This window comes from Hemiscyllium ocellatum, chromosome 5, assembly GCF_020745735.1.
Source record: "Hemiscyllium ocellatum isolate sHemOce1 chromosome 5, sHemOce1.pat.X.cur, whole genome shotgun sequence".
In the NCBI taxonomy this organism is placed as follows: Eukaryota; Metazoa; Chordata; class Chondrichthyes; order Orectolobiformes; family Hemiscylliidae; genus Hemiscyllium; species Hemiscyllium ocellatum.
The window spans coordinates 56055089-56072105 of NC_083405.1; the positions used below are offsets into that span (position 1 = coordinate 56055089).

Here is a 17017-nt window from a genome sequence, read left to right on the forward strand (position 1 = left end):
TCCTCAGCCATGCATTCATCTGCTCTATCCTCCTATTCCTGCCCTCACTACCTCATAGCACTGGGAGTAATTCAGATATTACTATCCTTGAGGACTTCCTTTTTAAATTTCTGCCTAACTCTCTGTAATCTCCCTTCAGAATCTCAATCTTTTCCCTTCCAATGTCGTTGGTTCCAATGTGGACAATGACCTCCTGCTGGCCCCTCTCCCCCGTGAGAACATTCTGCACCCTCTCTGAAACATCCTTGATCCTGGCACCAGGGAAACAACACACCATTCTGCTTTTTCTCTGCTAACCACAGAAACGTCCATCTGTACCTCTGACTACAGAATCCCCTAACACAATTGATCTCTTGGAAGCCGAAGTACCCCTCGTTGCATTAGAGTCAGTCTCAATACCAGAAACTTGACTGTTCATGCTACGTCCCCCTGAGGATCCATCACCCCCTACATTTTCCAAAACAGCATACCTGTTTGAAATGGGTATATCCAAAAAAGACTCCTGCATTAGCTGCCTACCTTGATCTTGAAGATCCTTCAATTTGTACAACATAAAATTGATCTTTTCTGATGCTATTTGAATTTGGTGCCACGTCAACATCTCCAGCAACAGTGACATTATCAATCAAAATTAGCAGCAAAACATATTGACATGTTCTCAGAGTCCAAAGCAGAAAGTAAAATCCACTGATTAACCTTCACTTTTTAAAAGTTTTACAGGAAGTAAAATAAAGATTGGGACATATTTAGCAAAAATTAAATGATCATAAATACAACTTTTAAAGATTTTCCTGAAATGTTGGAATAATGATAAAGCCAAAATATTATTTTGCACTGTTACAAAATTAGTTTTCCAAAACAAGAGAGGTTGTCGACAATTAGTTTTGACTGAGAACACTTAAAATCTAGTTAAAAATCACACAACACCATGTTATAGTCCAACAGGTTTAATTGGAAGTACTAGCTTTCGGAGTGCTGCTCCTTCATCAGGTGGTTGTGGAGTACACAACGTAAGACACAGAATTTATAGCAAAAGTTTACAGTGTGATGTGACTGAAATTATACATTGAAACATACCTTGATTGTTTGATAAATCTCTCAAATGTTAGAATGACCATGTTAGTTTCACTTCCTTCATATGTAAATGACAAATTTTTTTTAAGTTACATTCTCAGGTTAACTTTAACAATTGGTGTCAGCCCAGATGACGTGTTGAAGGTGTTTGGCTATGTTTGCTGTTGTCTGTGCCATAATGTTTAGACAGATTCTAATCTAAAAAATGAGTTAACAGAGTCTTGCATGGATCCACGCAGTTTTTGAGCAAAGTACAATGTAACTCTGCAAGTACAAATTCACCGCAAAAACTTGTGTGTGTGTGTGTGTTGTGTATGTGTGTCTGGGGTGGAGGGTTGTGAGTGTGAGAGAGTGTGTGTGTGCGCGTGTGTCTGGGTGGGGGGTTTGTGAGTGTGTGTATGTGTGTGTGTCTGGGGTGGGGGGTTGTGAGTGTATGTGAGAGTATGTGCGGGTGTCTGGGGTAGGGGGGTTATGAGTGTCTGTGAGAGAGAGTGTATGTGTGTGTGAGTGTAAAGAGGTCTAAGTCTATGAGAGGGTGCATGTGTGAGTGGGGGAGTGTGTATGTCTGTAGGAGTGTGTGTCCGTGTCCGCGTGTGAGTGAGAGTGTGTGTATGTGTGTGTGCATGTGTCCGTCCCTGTGTGTGTGTAGTGCAATGGTGATCACCTGTAGTGTGACATGAACCCAAAGTCCTGGTTGAGGCCCTCCCTATGGGTACCGAACTTAGCTATCAGCCTCTGCTCAGCCACTTTTCGCTGCTGCCTGTCCCAAAGTCAGTGTTAGAGAATGGTCACCCAAAGGTCCAAGGTCAAGTGTGCTGGACCGCTGAAGTGTTCTCCAACTGTGAGGGAACACTCCTGTCTATTGATTGCTGTGTGGTGCCCATTCATCCGTTGCCGCAGACTCTGCTCAGTTTCACCAAAGTATTATGCCTCAGGGCATCCTTGCCTGCAGCGTATAAGATAGACAACGTTGGGTGAGTCACATGAGTACCTGCCAAATAATGGTGGTATCCTTGCCCATACTCTGACACGTTTTGCAGTGCCTACCGTGACAGGGTTACATGGAGTTGTCCTGAAAGCCGAGCAGTTTGCTACGAACAAAGATCTGTTTGAGGTTTGGTGGTTGTTTAAAAGCGAGCAGCGGAGGTGTGGGGAAGATCTTGGCAAGGTGCTCATCCTCATTGATAATATGTTGCAGGTCGAGAAGAACATGGCGTAGTTTTTCGGCTCCTGGGAAGTACTGGACAACAAAGGGTACCCTGTAGGTTGTAGCACTTGTCTGTGTCTCCTGAGGAGGTCATTATGGTTCCTTGCTGTGGCACATTGGAACTGGCGGTATATGAGTTGAGCATTGTATCCCGTTCTTATGAAGGCACCCTTGAGTACTTCCAGGTGTCTGTCACATTCCTCATCATAGAATCCCCACAGTGTGGAAGAAGTCCAACTGGCCCATTAAATCTACACCTACCCTCCATGCAGCATTTGTACTTGCAGAGTTACATTGTATTTTGCTCAAAAACTGCATGGATCTAAGAAAGGCTCTGTTAACTCATTTTTTAGATTAGAATCAGTCTAAACATTATGGCACAGACAGCAGCACACAGGGGACTAACACCTTCAACACATTATCTGGGCTGACACCAATTGTTAAAGTTAACCTGAGAATGTAACTTTTAAAAAAGTTTTGTGATTTACATATGAAAGAAGTGAAACTAACATGGTCATTCTAACAGATGAGAGAATTAACAAACAATCAAGGTATTTTTCAATATATAATTTCATTTGCATCACACTGTAAACTTTTGCTATAAATTCTGTGTCTTACAATTGTGTACTCCACAACCACCCGATGAAGGAGCAGTATTCCGAAAGCTGGTGCTTCCAATTAAACCTGTTGGACTATAACATGGTGGTGTGTGATTTTTAACTTTGTACATCACAGTCCAACTCCAAATCATGACTTAAGATCTAGCTACACCTCATCAACAAGACGTAACGTAGCAGTTTTTAACATTGTCATTACAGTGCTAAAGTGGAAATTCTTGTTGGCTCAATGATTTTGAATTAATTTCCACCTAAACAGTTCAATAACAAAACCAATGGAGAAGCTTAGCTTCATTGACAACAACTTCTCAATTTCCAGGGTTTACTGTGCAAGATCAGGCTCCCAAAAATGCTGCTAGTTTCAGAGGAGTAATAACACAGAACACAAATGACAGCTTGGTTGTTATTGTGACTGCAAAGTCCGTACCAAAGCAAAAACAACAACTTAAAGAAAATAGTTTCCAGTGTGACAATTGCATAACATTCGAATCATGCACAGAAATTCTGAATAAACTGACAATCAAGTGACTTCCATTTGTTTTACCTCGACACCTCCCTTTGCACAAAACTACGTCAATCATTTTCACTCAAGGATTATATCCATTGAAACCTCACTTAATTTAACTCAGATTCCTCTGTCCCGAAGTAAAAGATCACTGAAGGAGAATGTGTAGTCACGTAATTTCAGAGCAGTTGTAAATTTAGACCCAACACTGTATCTGCCATATGACTCTGTATAACTACTTCTAGCATTTCAGCATATTGTTTCTTTTCTCTTACTGAAAATCATCATCGAATCCCCACAGTGTGGAAGCAGGCCATCGAATCTACACCTACCCTCCATACAGCATCCCATTGATGCCCATTTCCCCCTACACTTTGCCTGCAACTCTGCAGTTCCTATGACTAATCCATCTAGTCTGCACATCCCTGGATACAATGGACTGGGGGAGGAAACCGGAGCACTAGGAGGAAGCCCAGGCAGTCACAAGGAGAATGTGCAAACTCTGCACAGACAGTTGCCTGAGGTGGAAATGAACCCATTTCCTTGGTGCTGTGAGGCAGCAGTGCTACCCACTGAGCCATGCTACCCATATGACAGTGATTTGATTTAACTTTAATGCTATCAGAATCTTAGATGAAAAAGAGAAATGGCTCAGTTATTAGATTTTCTTAAATATCTTTAAGATCTAAAAATTATAGCTTCAACCTTTGGCTTTCACAACATCAAACATCATCGACTTCTGAATGCAGATTTCATTTCATTTCACAGCAGTTTTTACATGGCTGCAAATTTTGAGATTTCTGAGAAATCTTGGTTCAAGCTGCTTTTGGGAGGACCAGTGTTTGTTATCTGTTCTTGGGATGCGAGGCATTGCTGACTAGGCTAGCATTTTTTTCCATTCCTAATTGTTCAGAGAGCAGTTAAAAATCAATCAGGTTACTGTGGGTTCAGAATCACCAGACTGGACAAGGATGGCAAATTTCCTTTCCTAAAAGACATTAGGAACAAAACTTTTTTTAACATAACTGACAGTGGTTACATGCTCACAATTAGGAAAACACTTTCAATTTCAAATTGTTACTGAATTGAAATGTCACCATTAGTCATGGTAGATTTTGAACTTCTATCCCCAGAACATTAGCCTGGGGTTTTGAATGATTAGTCAAGTGGCATTATCATAATACTAATACCATCCCTGTCAGTTGAAACTGATTGTAGAAATTCTGGGTCAATACATTCTTTAGTAGTTATTTTGGTTTTGAGAGAACAGGGAGAAATGGATATTCTTCAGATTTTGATTAGTTAATAAACCAGATAATCAATATAATTTGAATGCTCAGATGTTTGAGTATTAGGAGTTGGGATGTCATATTGAGATTATTCAGGACATTGGTGAGGCCTCTTCTACAGGTTTGTAGTTCTGGTTGCCCTGATGTACGAAGGATATTATTAAACTGGAGAGGGTTTAGAAAAGATGTACTGAGATGTTGCCAGGAATTGGCTGAATTGACTAGAGATAAAAACAATGACTGCAGATGCTGGAAACCAGATTCTGGATTAGTGGTACTGGAAGAGCACAGCAGTTCAGGCAGCATCCAACGAGCAGCGAAATCGACATTTCGGACAAAAGCCCTTCATCAGCCCTTTACTCCTGATGAAGGGCTTTTGCCCGAAACGTCGATTTCGCTGCTTGTTGGATGCTGCCTGAACTGAATTGACTAGAGCATAGCAGATTGAGGGGTGACCTTATAGAGATTTATAAACTCATGAGAGACATATATAGGGTCAATAGCGAAAGGTCTTTTCCTTAAGGTAAAGTTCAAAACTAGAAGCATATTTTTAAGGTGAAAGGAAAAAGATTTAAAATGGACATGAGTGCAATTTTTAATTTACAGAGTGGCTAATGTGTGTAATGAACTGCCAGAGGAAGTGGTGGATGCAGGTAGAGTTACAAGATTTAAAAGACATTTGGATAAGTACATAAATGAGAAAGGTTTGAAGGGATATGGGCCAAACACAGGTAAATGTGACTAGGCTACTTTGGGCATAGGGTTGGCCTGAATTAGTTGGACCAAAGGGTCTGTTTCCATGCTGTATAACTCCATAATACTCTATGAAAATAAACCTAATCCACCAAATCAGGCAACTACAAATCAACTTAATCTTCACAGTTCAAGCAATGAAATTGTATACTCATGTTTATAACATGTTTATTTCCATGTAATACTGAAAAACATGTCTAGATATCTGCTTAAAAAGATATATTTTAGCTTCCATTACAGATTTAAAAAAAACAGTAATTTACCTTATATCTCTGTTTTTCTGGGCTGAGGCTCTCAGAAGATGGTTCTGTTGAACTGCTTGGGGATGGCATATTACTGGAAGAATTGTATCCTCCAGCACTCTCTCCAAACCAGGATAAAAGTACACATGGTGAGACAGAGGAAGATGTTTCTCCTACTGAAATGGTACTTGTCAAGCTATCCAAGGTATCCTTCGAGATCCTGCCAATAAAGTAACAAAAGGTTATGAATGCAGGCATCCATTACTATTGATATTTTTCAACATATCATCAAAAGTATTTTCTCTCCAATTAGTACACTATGCTACTTTTTAGCTACAGCTAACAGGTGTCCATACTGCAGGCTATTTCCCAACATTTAGATATGCTGGGTGCCAAGTCATCAGGATTTCTCAAGAAACAGCCAAGTCAGTAGTTGTTCTAAGATATCTAGGTCTGTAAATTCTTGATCATTTCATCATTTTTGACTAGTTTTGTTATAATTTTGTAATTGGTACTCAAATTTTCACAAGGCAATTAATTTCTCAGCAATTTTCCTATCCATCAGCACTTTTTCTGGTGTGACTGGGTTTTCCAGAAGCAATGTGTTATTGGATGCATCTAAACATAAACATCAATAAAAATGAGCTCATCCAAATCTTTGCCAGACAGGTCAGATTGCTTAAGAGTTATGGTGTGCGCGTACTCACTGAGATTTTTGCATCTGAAAACACAGATAGCAGTACCTCAGTTTGACAAGCAGTGGATGCAGAATGTTTTCATTCTAAAGGAAACAATGGCATTAGCCAAAGAAAATTAAGTGAATGTTGAACTAACCAGAACATTGAACTGTTCATATTAATATTTGGAAAAATGCTATTTTTCCTTGGTTCACTCTGACAGCTTCATGTCATTAGTGATGGGAAACATAATGGAATGGCTCTCTTACAACCAATTGGAGCAGCGACTTCAGATTTGCTGCAGAGTCCCAGATGGTGTCACTGCTATTTGTGGTTGGAAATCTCACAGCCAGTAGCGTGATTCTTTGGATCTATAACTTGAGACAAATACTCAGGTTGGTCTAGATATTCTTAATCAACCTGTTCAGGCATGTTATGACACATGTCTAGGACAGGTGGAACTTGAACATGGACTTTCTGGCCCAGAGAATTCACATTATCACTTTAATCACATATTTTCGAACCAACCTATTAAGAGATGCTATTACACACCTCGGGAGCTGGTAGCACTTGAACCCTGGCCTCTTGGATCAGAGGAAGGAACACTACTATTGCGTCACAAGAATCTTTCTCTGTTTGATTTTATTACAGTAGTTACCATGTTTATTATAATCAAGCTGCACCTAAATACTAAATAAAAACTGAATGAACTACAGATGCTGTAAATCAGAAGCAAAAACAGAAATTGCTGAAAAAGTTCAGCAGATCTAGCAGCAACTGTGGAGAGAAATCAGAGTTAATGTTTTGGGTTTTGTGATCCTTCTGCATTCTAATGAAGCGTGACTGGACCCGAAATATAACTCTGATTTCTCTTCATGGATGCTGCCAGACCTGCTGAGTTTTTCCAGCAATCCCTGTTTTAGCACGTAAATACTTTCCGTCAGCAATAACATGAAATACAAATAAAAGGGAAATGGAGGAAGCCTAATTTTGCGTACTTCTCAGTAGCTGAGAATGTCGAAATATTCAAACATTTGATGAGTACATAGTTTTATCTTAGAAATGGAAATTTCACTTAAATTTTTCTTCCCTATTATTGTTAACCCAGGGACCATCAATGAAAAGTACCATTGGAGTAATAAATGTTTGATTACCAGAACTTTTTTGAAGTATTCATTCTGAAAATGTTAAAGACATTGAAGTAGTAACTATAAGAGTACATTAATGGAGGCGTAAATACAATAAATAAGGTTCAACATTGCAGCAAAATAAAGCTATACTAGATGAGAGGAAGCTACTGAAAACAGCTTTGCTTGTCAATTAGGTAGATCACAGAAATGGGTGTGACTGAAGGTTTCAGTTCTGAAGAAGTGTCTTACCAGACTTGAAAGTTAACTTTCTCTACAGCTGAATTTTTCCAGTATAACACTTTCTTCCTCATTATAGTTAATTAATCATTCCTGACATATTTGCTTTAATTATAAGAACTGAAAAATGTGTTGCTGGAAAAGCGCAGCAGGTCAGGCAGCATCAAAGGAGCAGGAGCCCTTCTTCAGGAATGATTATAAGAACTCAAACAAAGAATTAGGAGTGAAGAACTCAAGCAAGGAATTAGTATGGCTAAAAGGGTCATGAAAAGTCTTTGGAAAACAGGTTTAAGGAATATCCCTTGGCTTTTAATACCTATATAAGGAGCAAGAGCATATCTAGGGATAGGGGAGTTCCACTCAAGGACAAAGGAGGGAATTTATGCATGGAGCCGGAAGAATTGGGTGAGGTCCTTAATGAATAGCTTGCGTTGTTATTCATAAAGGAGAAGGACAGGATAAATGGTGAGTCTCAGGAGGAATATGTTAATAATCTATGGCATGTCAACATAAAAATGGACATGGTATTGGGTGTTTGAAAAACATTAAGGTAGACAAGTTCTCAGGACCTGATGGGATCTATCCCAGAATACTAAGGAAGGCAAAGGAGGAAGTGAAGAAGATGATTGATGAGGGCAGTGTGGTAACGTAGAAGAAACCATACGGCATGCTTGCCTTCATCTTTTGAGGCATCAAGTATAAAAATTGGCAAGTCATGTTGCAGCTCTCTAGAACTTTAGTTCTGAGTACAGTTCTGATCACCACACTACCTGAAGTATGTGGAGACTTTGGAGAGAGTACAGAAACAGTTTACCAAGATGTTGCCTGGTTTGGAAGGTATGAGCTATGAGGACAGATTGGCCAAACTTGATTTGGTTTCAGCTGAAAGTCAAAGATATGGGGGCAACCTGATAGAAGTTTAAAAAATCATGTCAGGCATATAGAGAATGAATAGTCAGAGTCATTGTCCCAAGGTATAAACGCTAATTACAAGAGGACGTAGGTTTAAGATAAAAGGGAGTAAGTTTAAAGAAGATGTGAAAAGCACATTTTTTGTTTTACACGGAAGGTGGTAAGTGCCTAGTATGCATTGTCAGAGGCAGAAACAATAGCAACATTTAAGAGAGCTTCTCTGATGCTCTCTTACATGAATAGGCAGAAAATAGAGGGATACAGATCACAGACAGGTGAAAGGATTTTGTTCAGAAAGGCACTGTGTATTGACTCAGTCTTGGTGAGCTGAAGTGCCTGTTTCTGTGTTGTACTGTTCTTTGTGCAAACATTTTCGTAATAGCCGAAATACATATTTTCTGCAACAACTATTAAACATTCTACAGATGATTATCATCACTGTAGTAAGATTCTTGACCAGATTATGTGTTGTGATTTAAGATATCTGGAAATTTAATCCCCATCTTCATACTCCCGATCTTTGATTTCTGGAAAATAATGAACAATCATTGTTGCATCATCACACTATCCAAACATACTGCAGCCATCTTTGGAGAAACCTTAATCTGGTAGCATTGATCAGAAAATTGTACATGGTGGTCAATAGCCTAGTTCATGACACTTCCTCTGCCCCGGCATTATTTTTAATTTCCATGAACATGGTGAGCAAACATTCACATAATAAAAACAAAATATTGCAGACCCTGGAATGTTGAGATAGTGTGATAATACAACAATGATTGTTCATTTTTTTTCTAGGTGTCAAAGATCAGGAGACACTGATGAGTGTTAAAAGTTCCGGATACCTTAAATCACAACTCAAAATCCAATCAAGAACAAAGAACAAGAACAAAGAAAATTTACATCCCAGGAACAGGCTCTTCGGCTCTCCAAGCCTGAGCCGATCCAAATGAACTGTCTACATCTGTTGGCCAATTCCTAAGCATCTGTATCCCTCTGCTCCCCACCTACTCATGCATCTGTCCAGACGCATCTTAAATGAATCCACCATGCCTACCTCTACCACCTCTGGTGGCAACATGTTCCAAACGCCCACCACCCTCTGTGTGAAGTACTTGCCGTGTGTATCCCCCTTAAACTTTCCACCTCTCACCTTTAAAGAGTGACTCCCGTTATTGAATCCTTCACCCTGGGAAAAAGCTTGTCTCTATCTAGAACGTTGCTACAGTGATGATAATCAACTGTAGAATTTTTATAGCCAAAAATTATGTATTTTGGCTATCCCCAAAAGGTTTGTAGTTCAACAGAATAATGTCAGGAATGAGCAATTAACCAATAATAGGGAAGAAAAATAAGCAAAATGTCCGTTCTGAACAGAAGTGGGAACTTTACAACTGATTTCCATGGATTTGAATAGTGCTCCTGTTTAACCAAATGCAATTTCTTTGTTGAATAAGATAAAAACTTGAAACATGAACATTTACAAATCTTTGATGGACTGGAATGACTCCAAACTGTGTGCAGGTTTCTTTGTGGCCAAAGCACTAAACATCCTCTTGAAATTGCTGCACAAAAAAAGCTCATAATTCCCATGACACAGGCACAAAAAAGAAAGGGGTCCGTATTGTGGCATACCTGCTTCCTGATGAGAGTCTATTGGATTCCTTTTCCTTGTCCTTTTGTTTATTCCCTTTACTACATATCTTTTGTGACTGAACACTACAATAAATTAAAAATTAAATCAATTATTAATACTGGTTTTAAGAATGGCAGAAATTGAAAGTTTATGTCGTACATTTAATTTATTAATTTTACAAATTATAGCAACATGCAAAAAATCTGATTTTTTAATATATGTGAAGTCTAAAATTGAAAGATGAGGAATAAGGATGAAATAGGGATCTGAATTTGTTCTTAACTTGAGTAGAGATTGCATTATATAGGTCTTTTTAGATTACACTTGACCCTTGCTACCTTATGATTGTCTGAAAGACTAAAAGTGGAATTTTCCAGAGTATTTCAATCACTATTATTTCCCAACTTGTTCATTTATTTTCAGGAAATTGTGCAGCTGAGTATCTTCCAAAATGTATTCAGACGATATGGGCTTTGTTGGCTGGGCCATCATTTACTGCTCATCCCTAATAGTACTGGAGAAGTTTGCAGTAAGCTGCCTTCTTGAACTGCTGCAGTCCATTTGTTGCAGATTTGTATAATTGTGGATGTGTGTTATATGTGCGTTTTGGGGGGTTAGGGCAGGATTCTGGTGAATGGGAGCATAAAAGAAACAAGAAAGGCTGCCATGACGTTCCAGCCATAATTTTGGACCAGCTGATTTTTTACTTGATGTTGATTAAATGCATGACTGAAATTCCGCTAGGTATCAGATCCCATGCTGTTTGGTTCTCATACCTTCCCTCCTTCCTATCTCTGCCCAATATACTATCCATAAAGCTGGTCTATTGATCTAGCCAATCCACAAGTCCCTTGGACTTGGATTAGTCAAAGTACCTGACTACAAGCTTATTGGCCAAAGAATCTCCTTTCATTCAGGTATTTTGAACAACATACAAGTCCCCTTCCTATACAGCAGTTTTACCTTCATCACTCAGAGGAGATTATTCCCTGCCAGTCCCTGTAGCTACGGTTAGCGGTGCATGCAGAGTGAACAGTATTGCATCTCAACCCTAATATTCTTCTCCCCACCCTGCAAAAGAACCAAACAACGTATTCATATGCACACTCACGAACAATGATTTTCGTCCCACCATAAAATTAACAAACTCCAATGTACATTCTATACCCTGGGAGAATTCTGGAATTTGCTGAGTAGCACCACTGACCATTACTGCCACCTCTTGGACACTCCCCCAAAGATTTACTGTCTCAGTCACGGATTATAATTTTTGTCTTTGCATTCTCACATTCAATGAGAAACTTTACACTCCCTGATGTAAGCCCTACCCAGTAATATTTCATCCACTTCTGCACCTGGTCTTGTTGATTGTCGAGTTCACTTTAAGCTATTCCTCTACATACCAACACCATTCCCTTTCTCATCTTCGAAACGACTCCTCCACCACTGATTAGGACATGTTTCCTTAGAAAATAACTACATTCGAATATCCCTGCCATTTGATTTCTAACCTTCTTCAACTTCACTTGTATGGAAAATAAAGAGCATAAGGACATGTGACGGGTTAAATATGAGGACTGGTGGTATGTTACAAGGATCTATGGAATACTACATCAATTGGGTAAAGAACAATGGTGGTACAATTATCTTAGTTAGGTAGTATAATTAGGTTAGGTACCAATGGCAGCATAATCGGGTTAATCAAAGCACGTGACATATAAGTAAATGTTAGTATGATGTAATAGGGTCAACCTCGGGTTGAAAACCATAGTGTCAGAAATAGAGAGATAACATGAACTAACATAATTGGTTTGTTATATAACTGCAGAAAGATAGCCCTTACTAACACAATTGGACATGCTGATAAACTCGAAGAAAGCATGATAACTAAAAGGTATAAAAAATAATAGACCCCAAGGTTCGGGGGCAATTATGAATTCGTTTTCTGGATGTCACAGCTTTTGTTTGCAAATAAAAGATCATCTTCTTGAAGAACTCTCCACGTCTCCTGGTAATTCTCCATGACAAATTCGGTGCTGCGAGCAGAGTTGTGAAGAGATCTACCCAAAAAGAGGGCAGCACCAACAGGGTGTTTCTCGGTCTGCCAGGGGACACTCCCAAGACTGACAGAATATGGGTACCCAACAAAAAGAGCTAAGCGCTTTTGCTGCTAATTCGGACTATATTCTGTTGGCTTGAGGCAGTCCTTGGGGACTCAGAGGTGCGGGAAACTGACTGAGGGTCTCTCCGATCCAAAGATCTGAAAGGCGAGAGATAGTAAATTGCGGTTGAAGGAGACGTGGAGGATTGTTCAAGAAAGCTGCGCAGTGGGGTGAGGGGTGAGTGAGGGTAGAACAAAGTAATTGGCTGGGTAAAAATTCCACGTTTTGGTAGTGAAAATTCCACCTGGTTTAGTAAAAATTCCACGTGGTGTTAGCAAAAATTCCACATGAAGGTAGTAAAAAATTCCATGTGGTGGTAGTGAAAATTCCACGTGATGGCAGTAAAAGTTCCACATGGTGTATGCAAATCCCTGTCGGTACCGCCTTATGGGTAATGACGGCCTGAATGGATAGGGCAGAATAAGTAAGGTGGAGATTGCTTTACTAACAGTGTTTGTGGACCTACTTAGAAATGGAAAACCAGCAGGTTAAAAATAGATGAGTAAAATGAATAACAGAATGGTTACACTTCCCGAAGTATCATCAGATTTTCAGTAGTGTAAAAATAAGGACTGTCTGGCAGTTGAACTGACAAGACTTTAACCATGAATAAAGGGACTGCAGTCAAAATATTGGGCAGAAAGTTCCCAGTAGTGAAAAATAATATCATAAAGACTTATGAAAAATGGGGAGCTTGGTTCATCAAGGTTGGAATTATTGTAGGTGCTGTTTTACTTGTCGTCGCTTTTGTCTTTTGGTGTGCCTTACCCTTTATTAAGTATTTTCTAGTTCGCATCACTACACTCGTGGTTCTTTCAGCGACCCCTGGACACATTCTCTCATCTGACAAAGCTTCACCGCTCTACTATTACGATCTGGCAACATCTTGGTGCGAGGAACATGTCCAAATGAGAACATCGATGTTACTTCTGAAAAACACTTCTGAAGGGTCTTAGATTGTGAGGGACCTTGGGTCTTTTTTCCTTTCCGGTTACTGGAGGACAGGTTTGTGTCCCAAGGGACCCCAGGAATGGAGGAAGAACCTTTACAAATCAGACCTCGAAATTCATTTGGTCCGTGTTGGGACCTACAATGTTTTTATTGGACAGCAGGGGGTCTGGGCTTATTGTTTTCTTTCTCTAGGTGAGACCAGTACATCTCAAAGGGGGGAATATGGAAAATAAAGAGTATAAGGACATGTGAAGGGTTAAACATGAGGACTGGTGGAATGTTACAAGGATCTGTGGAATGCTATGTCAATCAGGTATAGAACAATGGTGGCATAATTATTTAGTTAGGTAGTATAATTAGGTTAGGTACCAACGGCAGCAAAATCAGGTTAATCAAAACATGTGACATAAAAGTAAATGTTAGCATGATGTCAACCTAGGGCTGAAAAACCATAGTGGCAGAAGTAGAGAGATAACGTGAACTAATATCATTGGTTTGTTGCATAACTGCAGAAAGATAGCCCTAACCAACACAATTGGACATGCTGATAAACTCGAAGAAAGTATGATAACGAAAATGTATACCAAAAAAAAGGACCCAGAGGTTCGGGGGCAATCATGAATTCGCTTCCTGGTTGTCACAGCTTTTGTTTGCAATAAAAAATCATCTTCTTGAAGAACTCTCCACGTCTCCTGGTAATTCTCCACAACACCTGCAGCATCAATATTTACCCAACTTTCTCTGATTCCCATCTATCCCCTCAGCATCTCCTCACTCCTCATCTGCAAATATAGCCTCTCTTCTCTTTCTCACTATTCTCTCAGCTGGCTTCTTTTCATCCACCATCCTTCCCACCTCCTGATCATCTGTGCCTCTGCCATCCGAACCTTGTTAACCTCTACTCTGAATCTCATCACTTGATCTTAAATCTCACAGACTAATCTTCGAATTGGGTGAAAGTGTAAATATGCATGACTAATTAGTCATCTATTACACACAGCTGATTTTCCTTTCCACTGAAGTGAATAGAAGAGAAAAATCATAATTTATAAAATTTGAGTGTATAACAAATAATAATTCATTATTGTAACTTTTACACCATCAACTAAAGTTAAATGCACAGCCCTGTCTACAAGATTAGGATTGGAAGTTGAATATTCAAGGATACACATGCTATTGAAAGATAGGCAGGTAGGCAAAGGGGGTGGGGTTGCCTTATTAGTAAGAAATGAAATTAAAACAATACGAAGAAATGATGGAGGGTCAGATGGTATAGAATCTGTGTGGGTAGAATCAAGGAACTGCAAATGTTAAAAAAACCATTGTTGGAGGTATGTACAGGCCTCCAAACAGTAGTCAGTAGCTGGAGTGCAAGATACACCATGAGATAGAAAAGATGTGTAGGAAAGGCAAAGTTACAGTGATCATGGGGATTTCAATATGCAGGGAAAATCAGATTAGTGGTGGATTGCAAGAAAAGGAATTTGTAGAATGTCTACAAGATGGCTTTTTTGGAGCAGATTATGGTGGAGCCCACAGGGGAACAAGCAATACTGGATTTAGTGTTGTGCAATGAGGCAGTCTTGATAAGGAAGCTTAAGTTGAAGGAACCCTAAGGAGGCAGCGATCATTTGATTTCATTTACTCTGCAATTTGAGACAGAGAAGATAGAATCAAAGGTTATTACAGCTGAATAAAGGCAACTACAGAGGCATAAGGGAGGAGCTGGGGAGAATTGACTGGGAATGGAGCCTAGCAGGAAAAATAGTGGAACAGCAATGGCAGGAGCTTCTGGGAGTAATTCAGGAGACACAGAAGAGATGCATCCTGAAGAAAAAGAAGCACGGTACAGAGAGAATAGAACATAGAACGATACAGCCCAGTATTGTTCGGCCCTCGATCTTGCACCGACCTGTGAACTAATCTAAGCCCATACCACCAAACTATCCCATCATCATCCATGTGCTTACCCAAGGATTACTGAAATCTCACTAATGTGGCTGAGTTAACTACATTGGCAGGCAGGGCATTCCATGCCCTTACCACTCTCTGAGTAAAGAACTTGCCCCTCTTAAACTTATCAACTCTCAATTTGCAGCTGTGCCCCCTCGTACAAGCTGATGTCATCATCCTAGGAAAAAGACTTTCACTGTCCACCCTATCTAATCCTCTGATCATCTTTTATATCTCTAATAAACCCCTCTTAGCCTTCTTCTCTCCAATTAGAACAGTCCCAAGTCTCTCAGCCTTTCCTTATTAGACCTTCCCTCCGGACCAGGCAACATTCTAGTAAATTTCCTCTGCACCTTTTCCAATGCATCCACATCCTTCCTGTAATGGGACAACCAGAACTATACACAATATTCCAAGTGCAGCCGCGCTAGCATTTTGTATAGTTGCAGCATAATATTACGGCTCCGGAACTCAATCCCTCTACCAATAAAACCTAACACACTATATGCCTTCTTAACAGCACTGTCAACCTGGGTGGCAACTTCCAAGGATCTATGTACATGGACTCCAAGATCCCTCTGCACATCGACATTACCAAGAATCTTTCCATTGACCCAGTGTTTTGCCTTCCTGTTATTCTTCCCAAAGTGAATCACCTCATATTTATCTGCATTGAACTCCATTTGCCACCACATAGCCCAATTCTGCAGTTTATCTAAGTCTCCCTGCAACCTGCAACATTCTTCCACACTGTCTATTACTTCACCGACTTTCGTGTCACCTGCAAGCTTACTAACCCATCCACCTATGCCTGCGTTCAAGTCATTTATAAAAACGACAAACAGCAGTGATCCCAAAACAGATCCTTGTGGCACACCACTAGTAACCGGACTCCAGGCTGAATAATTTCCATCAACCACTGCTTGCTGCCTTCTTACAGAAAGCCAGTTTGTAATCCAAACTGCTAAATCACCCTTAATTCCATGCATCTGCATTTTCTCCAACAGCCTACCAAATGGAACCTTATCAAAAGCCTTACTGAAGTCCATGTACACTACGTCAACTGCCCTACCCTCATCTACATGCTTGGTCACCTTCTCAAAAAACTTAATGAGGTTTGTGAGACATGATCTGCCCTTGACGGATCCATGTTGACTATCTCCAATTAAAATGTTGCTTGCAAGATGCTAATAAATCCTATCTAAAGAGATGTCAGAGGCTGTCATGACTTTTCCTACAACAGACGTAAGGCTCACTCATCTATAATTAGCTGGGTCATCTCTACTTGAGCAATGGCACAACATTTGCAATCCTCCAGTCCTCTGGTACTAAACCTGTAGACAATGACTCCTCAAAGATCAAAGCCAAAGGCTCCAGTTCCTCCTCCCTAGCTTCCCAGAGAATCCTCGGATAAATCCCATCTGGCCCAGGGGACTTGTCTACTTTCACTCCTTCTAGAATTGATAACACCTCTTCCTTACTAACCTCTATCCTTTTTAGTCTAATATCTCGTATCTCATTCTTCCCCTCTACAATATTCTCCTTTTTTTTGAGTGAAAACTGATGAGAAATATTCATTTCGCACTTCTCCCATCTCCACAGGGTCCACACACAACTTCTCACTTCTGTCTTTGACTGACCCTATTCCTACCCTAATCATCCTTTTATTCCT

General features: G+C 39.9%; 1 protein-coding gene across 6 annotated transcripts in view; it reads right to left on the reverse strand.

Moving 5' to 3' along the window:
- The window catches only part of ppp1r9a (protein phosphatase 1, regulatory subunit 9A), a 425367-nt gene that overhangs the window by 146238 nt on the left and 262112 nt on the right, over positions 1–17017 (reverse strand). For 5 of the 6 annotated variants that reach the window (XM_060824768.1, XM_060824770.1, XM_060824766.1 and 2 more), the window contains 2 exons: positions 10279–10362; positions 5709–5907 (listed from right to left, as the gene is read on the reverse strand). In XM_060824768.1, coding sequence (XP_060680751.1) covers positions 5709–5907; positions 10279–10362 — 283 coding nt within the window. The remainder of the gene's footprint in view (positions 1–5708; positions 5908–10278; positions 10363–17017) is intronic. The other variant, XM_060824767.1, reaches the window with a different exon arrangement.